Source organism: Schistocerca cancellata, chromosome 2 (assembly GCF_023864275.1).
Source record: "Schistocerca cancellata isolate TAMUIC-IGC-003103 chromosome 2, iqSchCanc2.1, whole genome shotgun sequence".
NCBI classification, from domain to species: domain Eukaryota; kingdom Metazoa; phylum Arthropoda; class Insecta; order Orthoptera; family Acrididae; genus Schistocerca; species Schistocerca cancellata.
Window position 1 is genome coordinate 600,162,750 of NC_064627.1, and position 19,699 is coordinate 600,182,448.

Genomic DNA, 19,699 nt, shown 5'->3' on the forward strand with positions numbered 1-19,699 from the left:
GTGAAGGAAGGAGGTTCTTCCGGATTGGATATTCTTTCAGTGCTTAACAGTTTCACAATATACACTGAAGCGCCAAAGAAACTGGTGTAGGCATACGTATTCAAATACAGTGTAAACAGGCAGATATGGCGGCAACGCTTGTAGAAGACAAAAAGTGTCTGGCTCGATTACTGCTGCTACAATGACAGGTTATCAAGATTTAACTGAGTTAGAAGGTGGTGTTATAGACGGCGCACGAGCGATGGTTCACAGCATCTCCGAGATAGCGAAGAAGTGGTGATGTCAGGAATCCGGCAAAATATCAATCTCCGACATCGCTTCGGCCGGAAAAAGATCCGGCAAGAACGGGACCAACGACGACAGAAGAGAATCGTGACTAAAGACGTGCAACCCTTCCGCAAATTGCTGCAGATTTCAGTGCTGGCCCGTCAACAAGTGTCATCGTGCAACGAAATATCATCGACATGGGCTTTCGGATCCAAAGGGCCAGTAGTGTATCCTTGATGACTGCACGACACAAGGCTTTACGCCTCGTCTGGGCCCGTCAACACCGACATTGATCCGTTGATAAATGGAAACATGTTTCCTGCTCGGACGAGTCTCGTTTCAAATTCTATCGAGTAGATGGATGTGCACGGGTATGGAGACAACCTCATGAATCCATAGAACCTGCATGTCAGCAGGGGACGGTTCAAGTCGGTGGAGGCTCTATAATGATGTGGGGCGTGTGCAGTTGGAGTGATATGGGACCACTGATACATCTAGATACGACTCTGACAGGTGACACGTATGTAAGTATCCTATCTGATCACCCGCATCCATTCATGTCCATTTTGCATTCTGACGGCTTGGGCAAAGCCAGCAGGACAATGCGACACCCCACACTTCCATAATTGCTACAGAGTGGCTCCAGGAACACTCTTCTGAGTTTAAACACTTCCGCTGGCAACCAAATTCCCCTGAGATGAACATTACAGAGCATGTGACTGTAGGCTTTCCCGGCGTAAACTATTGATGCAGGTTTCTCGGGTCTCCAGCCGGGTGGTAGCGTTGATATCTCGCGACGTTTCGGGAGGTGTCATACTACCCATCTTCTTTTCCCGAAACGTCGCGAGATATCAACGCTACCACCCGGCTGGAGACCCGAGAAACCTTCATCATTATTGAGCATATCTGGAATGCCTTGCAACGCACTGCTCAGAAGAGATCTTCACCCCTCGCACCCTACGGATTTATGGAAAGCCCCGCAGGATCCATGGTGTCAGTTCCCTCCAGCACTACTTCAGACATCAATCGAGTCCATGCCACGTCGTGTTGCGGTACATCTGCGTGCTCGCGGGTGCCCTAACAATATTTGTCAGGTGTACCAGTTTCTTTGGTTATTCAGTGGATATACATCACTGAATTGCGTCTTCTTGAAAATTTTCCAGTTTCATCGTTTTAGCTGCACGCACTGCAGTTTTCTGATGGAGACGAAAGAGCAGCAGTTTTTCCCAGTAGATCTCTATCTCATTTCTTCCTCGCTGTTGTCTTCACAGAGATCGTTCTGATTCTCATAGTTGCAGCTACTCTTTCGGCAATGGACTAAGAAGCCCGCCTACATAAGGTACGACGATTTAAGGTAGCACCCCTACCTACGTGCTTGAGGAAGAGACCGCTCGTACTGGCGCTTGTGTGTCCCCTCACACAATGCGCTCCACTTGTGTGAACTGTCATGGACGTTCTTTCAGCAGCCTGACTTCGTATAATCAATGTAAGACATCTACATCAGCGTTTCTCAACCTTTCACTACTCGTAACCCAAGTTTGAATCATAATTTTCATCGGCCCCCCCTGCCTCCTTCTTCATACGATAAAGATACAGTCCTTACAAACTCCCAACATAAGTAAAATCATTGCAGATTTGCAACACAGATCATCTACATTGACAAAACCAGAAGCGATGGCCCTCTATTGCTCTGTCCTACATGTAGCGCGCTAAAGCAGGAAAACAAAGAAATGTTCTCAAATGTTGATGAATATGTTAAAACTTACAAGGGTGACGAAAACACATGAAAAAACTGTTTTGCAGCCATTGAACATCACGCTGGAAAAGAATTTTAAAACGTATCGATCTACACTCCTGGAAATGGAAAAAAGAACACATTGACACCGGTGTGTCAGACCCACCATACTTGCTCCGGACACTGCGAGAGGGCTGTACAAGCAATGATCACACGCACGGCACAGCGGACACACCAGGAACCGCGGTGTTGGCCGTCGAATGGCGCTAGCTGCGCAGCATTTGTGCACCGCCGCCGTCAGTGTCAGCCAGTTTGCCGTGGCATACGGAGCTCCATCGCAGTCTTTAACACTGGTAGCATGCCGCGACAGCGTGGACGTGAACCGTATGTGCAGCTGACGGACTTTGAGCGAGGGCGTATAGTGGGCATGCGGGAGGCCGGGTGGACGTACCGCCGAATTGCTCAACACGTGGGGCGTGAGGTCTCCACAGTACATCGATGTTGTCGCCAGTGGTCGGCGGAAGGTGCACGTGCCCGTCGACCTGGGACCGGACCGCAGCGACGCACGGATGCACGCCAAGACCGTAGGATCCTACGCAGTGCCGTAGGGGACCGCACCGCCACTTCCCAGCAAATTAGGGACACTGTTGCTCCTGGGGTATCGGCGAGGACCATTCGCAACCGTCTCCATGAAGCTGGGCTACGGTCCCGCACACCGTTAGGCCGTCTTCCGCTCACGCCCCAACATCGTGCAGCCCGCCTCCAGTGGTGTCGCGACAGGCGTGAATGGAGGGACAAATGGAGACGTGTCGTCTTCAGCGATGAGAGTCGCTTCTGCCTTTGTGCCAATGATGGTCGTATGCGTGTTTGGCGCCGTGCAGGTGAGCGCCACAATCAGGACTGCATACGACCGAGGCACACAGGGCCAACACCCGGCATCATGGTGTGGGGAGCGATCTCCTACACTGGCCGTACACCACTGGTGATCGTCGAGGGGCCACTGAATAGTGCACGGTACATCCAAACCGTCATCGAACCCATCGTTCTACCATTCCTAGACCGGCAAGGGAACTTGCTGTTCCAACAAGACAATCCACGTCCGCATGTATCCCGTGCCACCCAACGTGCTCTAGAAGGTGTAAGTCAACTACCCTGGCCAGCAAGATCTCCGGATCTGTCCCCCATTGAGCATGTTTGGGACTGGATGAAGCGTCGTCTCACGCGGTCTGCACGTCCAGCACGAACGCTGGTCCAACTGAGGCGCCAGGTGGAAATGGCATGGCAAGCCGTTCCACAGGACTACATCCAGCATCTCTACGATCGTCTCCATGGGGGAATAGCGGCCTGCATTGCTGCGAAAGGTGGATATACACTGTACTAGTGCCGACATTGTGCATGCTCTGTTGCCTGAGTCTATGTGCCTGTGGTTCTGTCAGTGTGATCATGTGATGTATCTGACCCCAGGAATGTGTCAATAAAGTTACCCCTTCCTGGGGCAATGAATTCACGTTGTTCTTATTTCAATTTCCAGGAGTGTATTTAAAAGATCTGGCGTGCTCCAAATCACGGAGTGGCGAGATCTGCCACTACCGGGGCCGTAGATGCAAAGGCTCGCGAAACGTTAACCCCGTTTTACACGAGACATGCGACACGAATAAGAAAGTCGTCGGCTACTGCGGCGCTCCACGCGAAAGACGGTCCAACTATAAGAAAGTACGTGCCCGTCTAGTCACCTGCTCTACATGTCTACTGCGTTGGTTGTCAACTTCCTGCAAGTGCCTCGACGACATAAATTCACTTTTCGAGACTATGTCCTTTTGTAATGACTATAGTATTTGTTTGAATTTTAGACGGGCAATGTGACGTTGTATCACTTGATTTCATGCAGTGTATGTGAAACAAAGTCGCTTACGTGTGTAATCAACCTCATTATAAAAGGTGGAAATCACGGAGAAATGTTACGTTTTTGTTGGCAGCGTTAATTTTCTCGATGGAGACAAGGTTTTCCTTTAATGAGAAGACACATGGTGGTTCACCTCTAATTACATCGTGAATGCATGTGCAAGCGAACAAGAATGTATGTTTAAGAGTAACTTCCCGATAGATCCGAATCGCTGGATTACATTCATTTCCTCACACGCATGTCTTATCGGTTAAATTACAATGAATGTTTATAGCAAATGTTTTATCTGTTGATTATTTATGTAACGGACAAAGTACAACGTTTCGCTGAGCAGGAGAGACAACTCACAAGGAACTTGGCGCCGATTGTCGGTTGGACTCCCCATTAGGCCGGTATTACACTATCAAATTTCTTTGTCAAATATCTTTGTCCATCTTTGTCAAAGATATTTGATGGTGTAATAGGGAACTTTGTCAAATGTCGTCCAATATTTGATCAAATCTAGGACCTCGCTGTAGATTTGATCAAAGAAGTCGCTTGTCTTCTGTTCACTGTAATGTGACATATTACCACATGGAGCGCTAGCATCGCTGCATTCTGTCGTCTGTAGTGTTTTTATAAACATTGCAGGTAAATACAATTGGTGTGTGCCAACAACTACAAAATTAATAGAGATGTATGATGCTGATGAGGCGCTTTACAACGTGAGGCACTATGAATACAAAAATAGATTACGAAGGTTGGAGATCTGACCTGACCTGACCTAACATAACCTAACCTAACCTAACCCTCTCCTGTAGCAAGGAATCGGAGTGTTACAGTGAGCCTGTCTTCTGCAGATGTAGCAGTTCTTAAGTGAATATTGTGCTTTGTGATATGATGATACACTTCATTGAGCACATACAGAAACGTATGCTCATCCATTCTTAAGTAATTGATGTACGACTTGTCCTCCACTATAAGCTCACGTATCAAGTTTTGTTGAATGCTTTTATCGTGTCGTCGTAAAACCCACAGCTTCACCTAGGTTTGTTTCCTTTTTTTTCCCCGCTTCTCTTCCGCATATGCACACAGTGCAATTGTGGTACATGCAACTGCTGCGGTTAATAACAAGTTGTTGTTGTCAGCCATCTTGAACTTTGACGAAAAATTGGATGACAGTGTAGTAATACTCCTTCTAGCGCTACGTCAAAGATCTTCGTCAAATATATTTGACGGAATACTTGATTACTTGATCACATCTTTGATCAAATCTTTGACAAAGAAATTTCATAGTGTATTACTGGCCTTACGTATTCTGCGCCTGCGCCAAGCATCTTCATAGCTTGAGAATAAGATCGATCCTATTCAGTCTAAAAACGATCGTACGCGTGAATTTTGTGAAGTGGCCCCGACCACACGGTTGAGGCCGGAGGAACCGGTGCATCACACGACGTCAAAACCTGCAAGGAATATGGTTTAAGAATCAACCTGGAGAGGTGTGTTTCTGTCTGCTGCCAACAAGACTAAGCCATTCCCTCGTCCCACGCCTGTATTGAACGGTCATTTCTGCTGTGCTATTTTGTCCCAGTAGCACTGTAAGGAAGTTGCTGAACAGACGTCTGTCGCTAACATGATTATGTGGCAACACTGGGATTGCGTCAGACAGCTGCTGCCATTACAGCACGTTGATGTTGAACAATGAGGTTGTTACTAATAGAGCATTATACGATCTCAGAGGCCAATGAGCTGGCGCTGAAGCAAATACCCTACATTTACGTTACTAAATGCTTCCGGCATTTTGCCGATTTCTGCGGCATGAGGGCTAGAGCAAGACGCGACGGTGGAAGAAGCAAAGCATATGGAGAGTACGCTGTTCGTCCAAAATCAAGACTTGTTTCATTCGCGGCCTATAACGAACATCAGCGCTTAACTACGGCGGCAGCTTAGACTAACAACTAAAAAACAACAGATGTGCATTCAGCCAATTAGTTGTGATCAGGCAGTGTTGAGTATCTGACGTGCGACCCTAGTGTATCACCACTGCTGTGTCGTAAAAACCAGTGGAATAACATATTGAATCAGTCGTTCAACACATTCTATATAACGTTTTGACGAAGAGAAAGGTTTGTGCAAAGTTTGACATGCACACTTTGACTCCCGAGTGAAAACAACGACGTTTGGATGCCTATCAAATGCAAAATGCAGACAACTGCAAACCACTATGAGTGCATGGCAGCGGGTATTCAGCGTGGTACCAGACGTTACGGATTCTTCGCATTCCAGTCGCGTCTGGAGCTCAGGACGAATGACTGCGTGCTGCAGTGCGTCTAATCTCGCCTTCACTGTCACTGCAGGAGCGATACGTGAGGGTTCGAATATCAGTGGATTCGTCAGTTAATCTTCTTGTCACAAGGCGGAATACCAGAACACATGACACCTGGCCGCATCTGGCGTCTATCTGCTAATTATGAGTTTTCAAAATTAGCCTAACGCTCCCCAGTTAGTCAAATAAACCTCTGACCTTTTGTGCTTCCTTTCTTTGTATACGTTCAATTCCTCTGTTAATATCTGGAATTCGTCCCACACACTTCGGCAATATCTTAAGATGGGATATTATATCATTATTAAGCAGTTTCCGTTATGGGACTGACAGCATTTTCTCAGTGTCCTGCCAACGAACCATAGTGTGCTGTCTTGATTACCTGCAACTGAGGTTGTGTGATCAATCTACAAGATGTCCCTAAAAAATGTCACATCCACGTATATGCATAAGTTAACTGACTTGTATATTGCTGACTAGAAACTCGAAACTTTGTAAATACGCTTGCTCGGGATAGTTTTCGTTATCTTCTAGCGCCTGCCAGGTCAGGCTTTTCCAACATCTCTGTGATGCTCTTCCACGGATGAAACAAATCCCTGACGATTCGTGTTGCCCTTCTGTATACAGGATGTCCAAAAAAACACCGAGAATCTTTAGGGACAGCTTCGTTATGCCTAAACAGGAAAAAAAGTGTAGTAAACATGGGCATTTTTTTCGTCCTGTAAATTTCACAATTTTACGTTACTGAACATTTAAAAGAAGTTGCCACTCTTTGCAGCACGTATCAATATCTGACTGGATATTTGTATAGATTTTTTTCAGATAATAGTATACTTTTGCTGCTCTCAAGATTCGGTTTATATGATCGGCTGCCTAAATAAAAAATTCAACAATAATTTTTATGTGGCTGATTAATAATATTGCAGGAGTTTACAGTAGTACCTACGATAGACCATCGGTTGCGTTGCCCTAGTATCTGGTATTGCAAGACCACTGGAAGTTGGCCTTAACTCATCTGTTAGCTATTTTTTTGTTATTCTAGCGCAAATAAAACTAACACACACTACAGAATTGAAGCCACGCGGTATTAGCCGAGCGGTCTCGGCACGGCAGTCATGGACTGTGCGGCTTGGCCCCGGAGGAGGTTCGAGTCCTCCCTCGGGCATGGGTGTGTGTGTTTGTCCTTAGGATAATTTAGGTTAAGTAGTGTGTAAGCTTAGGGACCGATGACCTTAGCAGTTAAGTCCCATAAGATTTCACACACATTTGAACAAAGAATTGAAAAATTTCAATTTATTTGACAATCGCTCCGCAAAGCATTTAACCCAGGTAATTCCTATAACGTAATCTCACCAGTCGGGCGGGTTCACTGTGTCTGCCAGTTGTTCAAATTCAAATGGCTCTGGGCACTATGGGACTTAACATCGGAGGTCATCAGTCCCCTATAAGTTAGAACTACTTAAACCTAACTATCCTAAGGACATAACACACATCCATGCCCGAGGGAGGATTCGAACCTGCGACCGTAGGAGTCGCGCGGGACCGGACTGAAGCGCCTAGAACCGCTCGGCTACTACGCCGGCTCTGCCAGTTGTGCCATGAGGCACGTACAGTCCGTATGCACGTATCCGAATGGACAGCGGCCATACGAGCAGCACATATTGCAGGTTAAATATGCTGCCAGTTAGTGCGTTCATTTTATCATCGCTGGGCCGCGTCAGCGATGTGCCAGCAACAAGGTGACGAGGGGAACCCAGCGACGTAACTGCGTGGGTGAAGCCATTGATTATCCAAAACGCGAAATTGCTTCAAGGATGTTTATGACAGTGTATGTGACTGAACGCAGTTTCTGAAATTTAAAAATAATAAAAAAATTTAGTAAGGTCGGGTATTAGTGAAAGCTGACTGTCCACTTTAGCTAACTCGTCGATAGAAAACGACATAAGTGTTAAACTTGATTTCAGTTATAGTCTATGACTTCACTTCGTTCAAAACCAAAGAAAGGTAAAATAAAATTATAATAAACACACAATTCCTTCAAAGTGATAGTTTCTCAACTCTTACTTATAGCTATTTTTTTCGTTTCTAATTAATAAACTATGCACTACTAATAATTTACGAGCAGCAAATACAATGAGGTGTTTCCATGCACAGAGCTGCCATAAATAATAATATATAGATTTTATAATAATTTACATCTACATCTACATTTATACTCCGCAAGCCACCCAACGGTGTGTGGCGGAGGGCACTTTACGTGCCACTGTCATTATCTCCCTTTCCTGTTCCAGTCGCGTATGGTTCGCGGGAAGAACGACTGTCTGAAAGCCTCTGTGCGCGCTCTAATCTCTCTAATTTTACGTTCGTGATCTCCTCGGGAGGTATAAGTAGGGGGAAGCAATATATTCGATACCTCATCCAGAAACGCACCCTCTCGAAACCTGGCGAGCAAGCTACACCGCGATGCAGAGCGCCTCTCTTGCAGAGTCTGCCACTTGAGTTTGTTAAACATCTCCGTAACGCTATCACGGTTACCAAATAACCCTGTGACGAAACGCGCCGCTCTTCTTTGGATCTTCTCTATCTCCTCCGTCAACCCGATCTGGTGCGGATCCCACACTGATGAGCAATACTCAAGTATAGGTCGAACGAGTGTTTTGTAAGCCACCTCCTTTGTTGATGGACTACATTTTCTAAGGACTCTCCCAATGAATCTCAACCTGGTACCCGCCTTACCAACAATTAATTTTATATGATCATTCCACTTCAAATCGTTCCGCACGCATACTCCCAGATATTTTACAGAAGTAACTGCTACCAGTGTTTGTTCCGCTATCATATAATCATACAATAAAGGATCCTTCTTTCTATGTATTCGCAATACATTACATTTGTCTATATTAAGGGTCAGTTGCCACTCCCTGCACCAAGTGCCTATCCGCTGCAGATCTTCCTGTATTTCGCTACAATTTTCTAATGCTGCAACTTCTCTGTATACTACAGCATCATCCGCGAAAAGCCGCATGGAACTTCCGACACTATCTACTAGGTCATTTATATATATTGTGAAAAGCAATGGTCCCATAACACTCCCCTGTGGCACGCCAGAGGTTACTTTAACGTCTGTAGACGTCTCTCCGTTGATAACAACATGCTGTGTTCTGTTTGCTAAAAACTCTTCAATCCAGCCACACAGCTGGTCTGATATTCCGTAGGCTCTTACTTTGTTTATCAGGCGACAGTGCGGAACTGTATCGAACGCCTTCCGGAAGTCAAGAAAAATAGCATCTACCTGGGAGCCTGTATCTAATATTTTCTGGGTCTCATGAACAAATAAAGCGAGTTGGGTCTCACACGATTTCAGCTTTTTTGGGAAGCTTGCACAATTTACAATTTATTTACTACAATGATACATATTCATTCTCATTAAACCAACTTATAAAGTTAAAAAAATTCTAAAACTGCGGAGAAAAATGTCGCAGACATGTAGTTTTACACCGTTGGTTCAAATGGCTCTGAGCACTATGCGACCTAACTGCTGAAGTCATCAGTCGCCTAGAACGTAGAACTAATTAAACCTAACTAACCTAAGAACATCTCACACATCCATGCCCGAGGCAGGATTCGAACCTGCGACCGTAGCGGTCGCTCGGTTCCAGACAGTTTTACAGGGAAGAGAACGGGTTACCAAGTGGCGTCTTAAATATAACGCGCTCAAAGCCAAGCAGCGATCATAAAACGGCATAAAGAGCGGATCATGGGAGGTCCAATCCCACGGTCTGCCACTGCAAAGTACTTGGTTTAGTACTTGATAGGCGTCTTATATGGAAGCCACATACGGAAGAAGTCAGAGGGAAAGCGAAGGTCGCCTGACGGCGCTGTACCGACATTTAAATCCAATATTGACTCTTTCCGCACACCGCGCCATGACGCTATATCTACCAGGTGTAGAAGTATGAAGCCGGAATTTCGCTGAACATGGTTCCTAGCCGTCAGTGTAGGACACGTGAGACCACGTCTGCAGCGCCATCTGCTTCTTGTAACGGCTGACGACGAATATCAGAACACAGTAACCGTGGTTCCATACATCGGTACCCGTTTCAAATCCCTAAACATGTCGAGTTTTGTGCCTACGAACTACGATTTGCGAACAGCATTGGTTTTCAGTTATCATTTGAAGAAAACTGCTGCACAATTCGTATGCTTGTCGAAGTTTTCAGCAAACACGCTCTTGGGAAAACACATTGTTTCGAGTGGTTCAAAAAATTCAAAAGTGGTGATTTCGACGTGAGAAGACAACGAATTGCAGGCTTTATTGTATGAAGATGTTACTCACACTCAACAGGAACTTGCGGAACAATTGAATGTGACGCAGAAAGCCGTTTCTCTTCGGTTGAAAGTTATGTGAAAGGTGCAGAAAGTGTAAAAACGGGTTCCGCAAGAACTGAATGAAAGACACCAAGTAAATCGAAAGACCACTTGTGAAATGCTGCTCGCCAGATACAAAAGAAAGTCGTTTCTCCATCGAATAGCGTCAGGAATTACTGTAGAGGTTTTGGTTGTTGTTGTTGTGGTCTTCCGTCCAGAGACTGGTTTGATGCAGCTCTCCATGCTACTCTATCCTGTGCAAGCTTCTTCATCTCCCAGTACCTACTGCAACCTACATACTTCTGAATCTGCTTAGTGTATTGATCTTCTGATCTCCCTCTAAGATTTTTACCCTCCACGCTGCCCTTCAATACTAAACTGGTGATCCCTTGATGCCTCAGAACGTTTCATACCAACCGATCCCTTCTTCTAGTCAAGCTGTGCCACAAATTCCTCTTCTCCTTAATTATATTCAGTACCTCCTCATTAATTGTGTGATCTAACCATCTAATCTTCAGCATTCTTCTCTAGCACCACATTCTGAAACCTTCTGTTCTCTTCTTGTCTAAACTATTTATCGCCCATGTTTCACTTCCATACATGGCTACACTACATACAAATACTTTTAGAAAAGACTTCCTGACACTTAAATCTATATTCGATGTTAACAAATTTATCTTCTTCACAAAACGCTTTCCTTGTCATTGCCAGTCTACATTTTACATCGTCTCTACTTCGACCATCATCAGTTATTTTGCTCCCCATATAGCAAAACTCATCTACTAATTAAAGTGTCTCATTTCATAATCTAATTCCCTCAGCATCACCGGATTTAACTCGACTTCATTTCATTATCCTCTTTTTTGTTTTGTTGATGTTCATCTTATATCCCCCTTTCAAGACACTGTCCATTCCGTTCAACTGCTCTTCCAGGTTCTTTGCAGTCTGTAACAGAATTACAGTGTCATCGGCTGTTCCATGAGGACTTCATGGTAGGTCTTGGAATTCCGGGGACCGATATCTTGCCGGTATCCTCATCGAAAACAAGCAAGAATCCTTGAGATTCTCGAGTGTTTAACTTCTCACGGAACCCCAATTGAGAATCCTAAGCGTCGTAAATCAAGTGTGAGTCTAGGTAAACCATCGACATCCACTGCAAGACCAAATCGCTTTGGAAAGAAGACAATGGTCTGTGTTTGGTGGGATCATAAGGCTGTCATCTAAAACCTGATGAAACTGTTAACACTGATCGCTGGCAACAGAAAATGATCGATTTAAATGGAGCATTACGTGAAAAACGACCGGAATACGGAAAAAGGCGACGCAAAGTCATATTGCTCCATGATAACGCCCCATCTCACACAGCAGAGTGGGGCAGGGAAACGATCGAGGCGCTCAATTGAGAAATACTAGGGCATGCGGCTTATCTCCAGACTTGGCTCCGTACGATTATCATCTATTCGCATCACCGGGTCACGCTGTCGCTGAACAACGCTTCAATTCGTATGGAAATGTTCCAAAATGGCTCACTGAATGGTTCGCTTCAAAATAACGACCGTTTTTTGACGTGGCATTCATAACCTGCCGGAGAGGTGGGAAAAAATTATAAACAGCAATGAAGATTATTTGAATGAAACGTTGTTTGTCGCTTTCAAACAACAGCAGTGTAGTTACTGGCCGGCCGGAGTGGCCGTGCGGTTCTAGGCGCTACAGTCTGGAGCCGAGCGACCGCTTCGGTCGCAGGTTCGAATCCTGCCTCGGGCATGGATGTGTGTGATGTCCTTAGGTTAGTTAGGTTTAAGTAGTTCTAAGTTCTAGGCGACTGATGACTCAGAAGTTAAGTCGCATGGTGCTCAGAGCCATTTGAACCATTTTTTGTAGTTATTGCAACTAAATTCCAGTTTCATACTTCTACACGTGGTAGCTCTGATCCGGCCAGTGCTGGAATGTGTGGGCTGCAAGGTCTACAGGGCAGGATCGTCAAGCTTGCCTTGCATCTACCAAGAGACTTTCCGACGCGCGAGTCGCTTGCACGGGCGGGAAGCCCGTACTTGCGTGAACGATTCAAACAGACTGCTCCACTTTTCCAAGAATTGTCGAGGCAGTCTGGAAATAGGGTCATAGCTTCTCTGGGAAACCAGACACACCATCGACGGACCACAAGATGGCCAGACCTGCTCCGAGAATAAATTCCGCGAGCAACAGAGGCAGTACAACAGCAAGCAAAAACGATACTCAAGAAGTAGAGGGCATAAAGGAACAAGAAGTCAAAGTAAACAATACGCGGAAATGCAGGAATAGCGAGAAGCGCTTAACCTGAAAAACCACATGGCAGCTACAGCTGCCAGGAGGGAAAATGCGATGAGGTGAGGGGAGGAGGGGATCGGGTGGCAGTCCTGCCAGAGGCACAGGGTCACCTGCTCAGATTCTCGTCACTAACCTTGCAATCGGGTTCCAGGCAGTTCTTTCTCTTTGCAGTAGGCATTGTCTTGCATCTAAGATTAGATTTGATTAGATTTACTTTCATTCCAATTTATCTGTAGTGAGGAGGTTCTCCAGGATGTAGAACATGCCAGAAAAACAACAATACATGACAAATATTTACAACTCAAACAAATAAGCTAATGTACCATTCCACAGGTTCCAAGTGGCATGGTCGTCATTTTTTAATGAACGCTATATGAAAGAAACATTTTACAAATGCTAATGCACTGAATTTAAAATAAAAAAAGTTTATTTATTTATTTATAAGGTAATAAACGTGTAATACAACTACTAAATACTTATTTACAATGGACACATTACTGCACTGAACTGGTGCAGAAGTTAGATTGTAATTACACACACACACACACACACACACACACACACCTATTTACAATGAACACATTAATGCACTGAAATTGTGCAGAGGTTATATTGTACAAATCAGTTGGTACTACTGAGAAATTCATCAATGGAGTAGAAGGAGTTGGCCACCAATAAATCCTTTAGGCTTCTCTTAAACTAAATTTAATTGGTTGTTAAGCTTTTTATGGCTGCTGGCAAGTTATTGAAAATGTGTGTTCCTGACTAATGCACACCTTTTTGTACAAGACTAAGTGACTTTAAATCCTTGTGAAGATTATTCCTATTTCTAGTATTGATTCCATGAATTGATCTGTTGGTTTGAAAAAGTGATATATTTTAATGACAAATTTCATTAAGGAATAAATATATTGGGAAGCAGTAGTTAGTATCCCTAGTTCCCTAAACAGGCTTCTTGAGTTCACACTTCATATAACTCTTACTGCACGTTTCTGTGCCCTGAAAACTTTAGCTTGGCTTGATGAATTGCCGCAAAAAATAATCCCATATGACATTATGGAATGAAAGTAAGCATAGTATGCCAGCTTTTTCATTTTTATATCGCCTATGTCTGACACAATTCGCATTGCAAATAGAGATTTGTTAAGACGCTAAGGAGAGCTACCGTTCATCACAGCAAGAGTAAACTTTGTCCAAGTTTATGTGAGTTTCCTTACGATTGTCCAACAACGATACTTCCTTGTCGACAACACGATAGGAGTCATGAGGAATGTTTGATATGAGTCGTCGGTTTTGGCCAGTGACGTAATGTTGACGACTGCTGTCACGTCAGCTTTTGGTGCATGTATTCACAGTGTGTTACTAAAACAAAACAAAAATAAAACAAAAAAAACTGAAAAATTGGTTGTGGTGACTAACAAAATTTTATGTGGTTATCCAGAGGTAAAGTTTAGGTCGAAAAGCAGCAATTTGGATGTGACTTGGCGAAGTCAACGAATCTGATACTAAAAAAACTCGCTTGTGGTGACAGACTGATCTACAGCTTTGCCTGAGATCTGGGTTAGGGTGGAAGGTGACAGTGTGGTTGTGAGTTCGCGAAGCCGACGTATGTGACACTGAAAAAACCCTGGTTCTGGTAACGGATTGATCCGTAGCTTAGCCCGTTCGAGAAAATCACCAGCAACATCAGTCGCATGTTTCCTATGTCACTGGTGAAAGCCGCGACTAGTGCCCAACATTCCTCCACATATCACGATAGTCAGTCAGAAGCCTAATCCTAGTTGATAAAATTTACCTACAGAGAGAACTTAAAAGTCCTATTATACTGCATGTGGACAGGCCAGGAGCTACTTTAGCTTTTCTTGTGCATTCGTTGTTCAGTACAACGTAGTAGTTATTATTTGTGAACATTCTGCTAGTTATAATTTGCGAAAAATCCTTCGATCCAATCGCACATCTGTGAAGATACGAGTACCTTTAACAACGGCAATTCCATTATTAGCCGAGGATGTGGTAGATCGTCAGATGAGATTTTGAAATACAAGAAGAGGAAAGCCAGTTCTTCACCGGCATCTACTATTTGCGAAAAATTGTGTATGAATGATGTAAGCTCTGTTTCATGCGAACGATTTTTTTCTGACTCAGTGCTGATTCTGTGAGAAAAGGTTTTTTCCCTCCGTAACGTCACACTGTAGGGGTCAGAATTTTCCTTAGATACTGTAACAGGTAAACGTTAGCGTGTTGCGTATCCGACATTTTACCCTTCTCTTGTAACAAAGAGTGACCTGCACTGTTCTTTTTCGTCACGAGGGATAAAACACTGGACAAAGACATTTCCTGTAAACACGATCTTCCAAAGGACCTAATTTTGCAGCTTATTCAATGAAAGCACAACTGGAATTGTGTCCGAGGCTCCTGCCTTTTTCGCTTTAGATAAATTTAATTGTTTTGTAACACTGATAGTGCTTATATCAATGTCTCTCATTTCTGAGTCTGTGTAGCAGTCAAACAGTATTATGGTGTACGACGTTTTCGAATGCGGAATTTAATGTTTCTGCTTTCTGCCTACTGTCATAATTTCCAAAAGCATACAGATCAACGAGAGACTGAATGACAGGACTGGATCTATTTACTGACTGTATATACGCCTACGTCAAGAAATTCCTAGAACTTGCTAGAATTGGCACGCAGCCCTTCTTGTGAAGGCATTAGTTGATATTACTTTTCTATCTCTCCTTGCAGTCTCCCTTGTTGCGAGAGGCAAGTATTCTATTTTTAGCAACATTTTTCCTAATGAACAGCATATTATAAATACCTCACTTTTAGAGCTTGTCAGCCGGCCGGAGTGGCCGTGCGGCTCTACGCGCTACAGTCTGGAACCGAGCGACCGCTACGGTCGCAGGTTCGAATCCTGCCTCGGGCATGGATGTGTATGATGTCCTTAGGTTAGTTAGGTTTAAGTGGTTCTAAGTCTAGGGGACTGATGACCTCATATGTTAAGTCCCATAGTGCTTAGAGCCATTTGAACCATTTTTTATTCCCACCGAAGGTGTGTATCACTGAGCTATACCCACTGTAATACTTTGAGTTCTGGCTTTACAGCCATCATATTCAACTACAAGAAGGTTTTCTTAGAGGAGTTCAGAAAGCATCACTGGGAAGACGACGTAATGTGTTATGAGGTACTGGTGACAGATGGTTTATTCGGTACATGTATCATGAGAGAAACCGCCTAAATTGTGGTCCTCCTCCGCGATTGGCTGTTGTGTTTGGAAGTAGCGCGTCAAAATGATAAACATTCATTATTAATATAAGAAAAATTAAACAGTGAATTTACTTGCATTTCGTATAAATGCACCTCTCAATAGCAGGCTATCATTCCATTGTTTTAGAAGTGTTAATTACCAGCAGAGTAATAAATAATTGCTAAACGGAAAGGCAGAAGAAGCACTTCGGAGATCTTCCGGTCGCACCCAACTTGGATGGGGGCGGGGTGGTTCGGCCGTCGTATCAGAGCTCGATCGGCTGTCTCGGAAGACAGACATGTTTTCTGTAGTGGTCAGTATCAGTTAAGACATAATTAGCAATCTATGGTTTTTGGACGTGTAATCGAGCACCAGTCTGATAGTAATTACGCAACATTGTAACACGCCCGGGAGTACAAATGGGCGGGGTTCCCTTTATCTGTTTGTCGATTCGAGACCGTGCGCCCTATCCACACTACGTACCTGGTAATCCCGCGGCGGTCGTACTGTTCTGCTCCACAATGCTGCTGGCTTGCCTGCAATTGTCTATCGAGATACGCAAGCGAGTTAGGGGAGCCACTCAACGTCAAAACACAACACTGTTCTACGTCTGGTATGAACAACTATATTCTGAGACGATAAAAGAAAGTCGCAGGTTGCACTGTTTACATTCTAATTAGAAGTGTTATCCCAATTAATAGATGATTAACAGTCCACAATATCATTTAGACGTGCGTACGCGTAACCGACACGACGCGGGTGATTGTTGATGATGCGGAAGCCAAATGATCGCAAGAAAGTTCTTACGCTCGTCATGCATACACAGATATTTGGTACCAGTCCTCCCTGACACTAGTAATAAATTTTAACACTGTTTACGAAGTTAAATTTACAGTTCACAGTTCTCAATTGTACGAGCGTGCGCGTAATCGTCGCGGCGCGGCTGATTGTTGATAATGCGGAAACGCGATGATCGAACGCACGTTCTCACGCTCGCTACAAGGCACTTGCACTCGACTGCACTCTTTTATGGTGACTAATTTCTACTGATTCACATCAGCTCATTCTGGGTGACCAAACACGGCGCGGATGATTGATGCTGTGTGACACGCAACGAGAGGATACACACATACGTTATCGGCGGCACTGCTCATTTTTAATTACATCTTGACTCACTTTCCTCTGAATCATTTGCTTATTTTATCACTTTACTGTAGTAGCACTTGTAGCAACACTTCAACTTCCATACTAACAATGCCTCTCACATGCAGAGCTACACACTACACAACATAACAGTTCCGTGTCGCGCGGCGGCTCGACAGACGCAGCTGCCCGCAAAGATACTCCACGACTACGCCAGCGATATGGCGATATGCTTACAACATGTAGTTCAATGTTTTTTTTACTCTCTGTGAAAGTGTGAATAATGGAAATATTTGTAATTCATAAGGTGGTCTACAATTGTGCATTTTCTCGTATTCTGCTAGTGAAAAGCGCGTAGCTTACCGTTTAAACAAATCGATATAAATTTAATTATTTATACAGTACCAGTTCCTCGCTAACAGTCATTTGAACCATTTTTTTCTCATATTAGTAACGGATGTTTATCATTTTGGCGCGCTGGGCCTCAAGGTAGCGGATTCACGAGGTCTGTGCTGTTTTCTGCGCAGGCGATAACAACTATATAAGACTGCAGGTAGGTGAACATCATTATGGAACTCACGTCGATGGAAGCAAGTAAGCACCTCGCGTGTACTGCAGTCTTAGTACAAATGAGACCAGTGACACGTCAACTGTGGTAACACAGAGGGGGCAAGGAGGAAGGAAATTATCGAGGGAAGGGAATTATCATACACACAGAAATTCCTCTCGCTATCTCTGTCCTTCACCTGCCGTAGCACAGCCTTCATTTCCAGGAAATTACTCATGCGCATGCGTAATTACGCTGTTGGAAATTTATGCGCGTACATACAGGTACAACACAAAAATGGCGTCGCGTCGACATACCTTATGGGAGTTAAAGTCACTTAGTGAAAACTTACAGCTCATTAAGTGGAAAACAGGACTATCTTAAATGGCTTCGATAACACATGGGTTGGATAAAAGGTGGTGGCAACGCGGATATAATTCATACTAGATTTTACTCACAGACGTTCCCCGTATTACATGCCGCCAATGAAATCGACCCACATCTCGATCACCTTCTCGCACACAGATGCTAGGTGTCGTACACTGGTCGGCCGCGGTGGCCGAGAGGTTCTAGGCGCTTCAGTTTGGAACCGCGCGACTGCTACGGTCGCAGGTTCGAATCCTGCCTCGGGCATGGATGTGTGTGATGTCCTTAGGTTAGTTAGGTTTAAAGTAGTTCTAAGTTCTAGGGGACTGATGACCTCAGATGTTAAGTCCCATAGTGCTCAGAGCCATTTGAACCTTTTTTTTGTGTCGTACACTGTCAGCGTACCCGTCTCTGTCGATGCCTCGCAAGAACCGCCCTATGGCACGGTTGTTGCCTTCTCTTGTGTTGTAGCGCTTGCCACGAAGAGGTTCTTTCATTTTGGCAAATACGTCCTAATCGTACGCAAGGATGTTCCATTATCTCCCACTCCCACACATGCCGTCACTGTCACGGTGGATGATGGATGCAGTGGGTTGGGTTGTTTGGAGGACGAGTCCAGACAACGAGGTCATCGGCCTTATCGGATGAGGGAAGGAAGTCGGCAGAGCCCTTTCAAAGGAACCATGCCGGCATTTGCCTGGAGCGATTTAGGGAAATCACGAAAAAACTAAATCAGGATGGCCGGACGCGGGGTTGAACCATCGTCCTCCCGAATGCGAGTACAGTGTGGTAGCCACTGCGGCATCTCGCTCGGTGATGGATGCAGAGCCGGAGGGAATCATTGTGTGCTCCGACTACGTGCGAGTTCACTCTTGATAGACGCACGTTATTCATGTCTCTTTAGCATACTGTTAGGGTAGTTGAACTGGCCTTCCGCAGACTGCAACAGACTCAAATACAGCCGTCGCCGCTCTCTGCACTGCAACTGTCCTCCCGCTGTCAGCTACAGACAACGGGTATGCCATGTGTCACACATCCTTCATGTTATGGCAGTGTTGCCACAACTTTTTATCCAACCCATGTACTTGGCGTTAGCAACAAAGTGACGAAGCGATTGTTTTGTAATAAATGACTCGCCTAGGTGAATAATAATTATCAGAGAAGAGACAGACGGTGGCAGTACCTGCAGACGGTGCGAGGTGAACACCAGCAGCAGTGCGGTCGCCACGGCAACCACTGCTAGCGCCGCGCCTACCACCACTCCGGCCAGCCGCACCGCGCGCCCGGCGAACATGTTGTGTGTTGTGCGCGCAAGTGCCCGGCAGAGATGAGGTATAGTACAGTAGGCAGCGGCTGGGGGCAGGCAGACCAGCCAGCCAGCGGGCACCTGTGTCCCGTACCTGTAGAGAGCGTGCCGGCGCGACCTTGCACCGACGGCGCCACCTATTGCGCAACAGTTTGCGGCGGGCAGCAGGCAGGCCTCTGTAGCTGCCATACGCGAAATTTCAGGCCACGG

At 45.1% G+C, this 19,699-nt stretch overlaps 1 protein-coding gene across 1 annotated transcript in view; it reads right to left on the reverse strand.

Moving 5' to 3' along the window:
- Positions 1 to 19,499, reverse strand: part of LOC126162241 (acetylcholinesterase-like) — a 193,246-nt gene extending 173,747 nt beyond the window's left edge. Inside the window, exon 1 of the mRNA XM_049918614.1 lies at positions 19,367 to 19,499. Coding sequence (XP_049774571.1) covers positions 19,367 to 19,477 — 111 coding nt within the window. The 5' untranslated portion in view covers positions 19,478 to 19,499. The remainder of the gene's footprint in view (positions 1 to 19,366) is intronic.
- Positions 19,500 to 19,699: the final 200 nt, after the last annotated feature.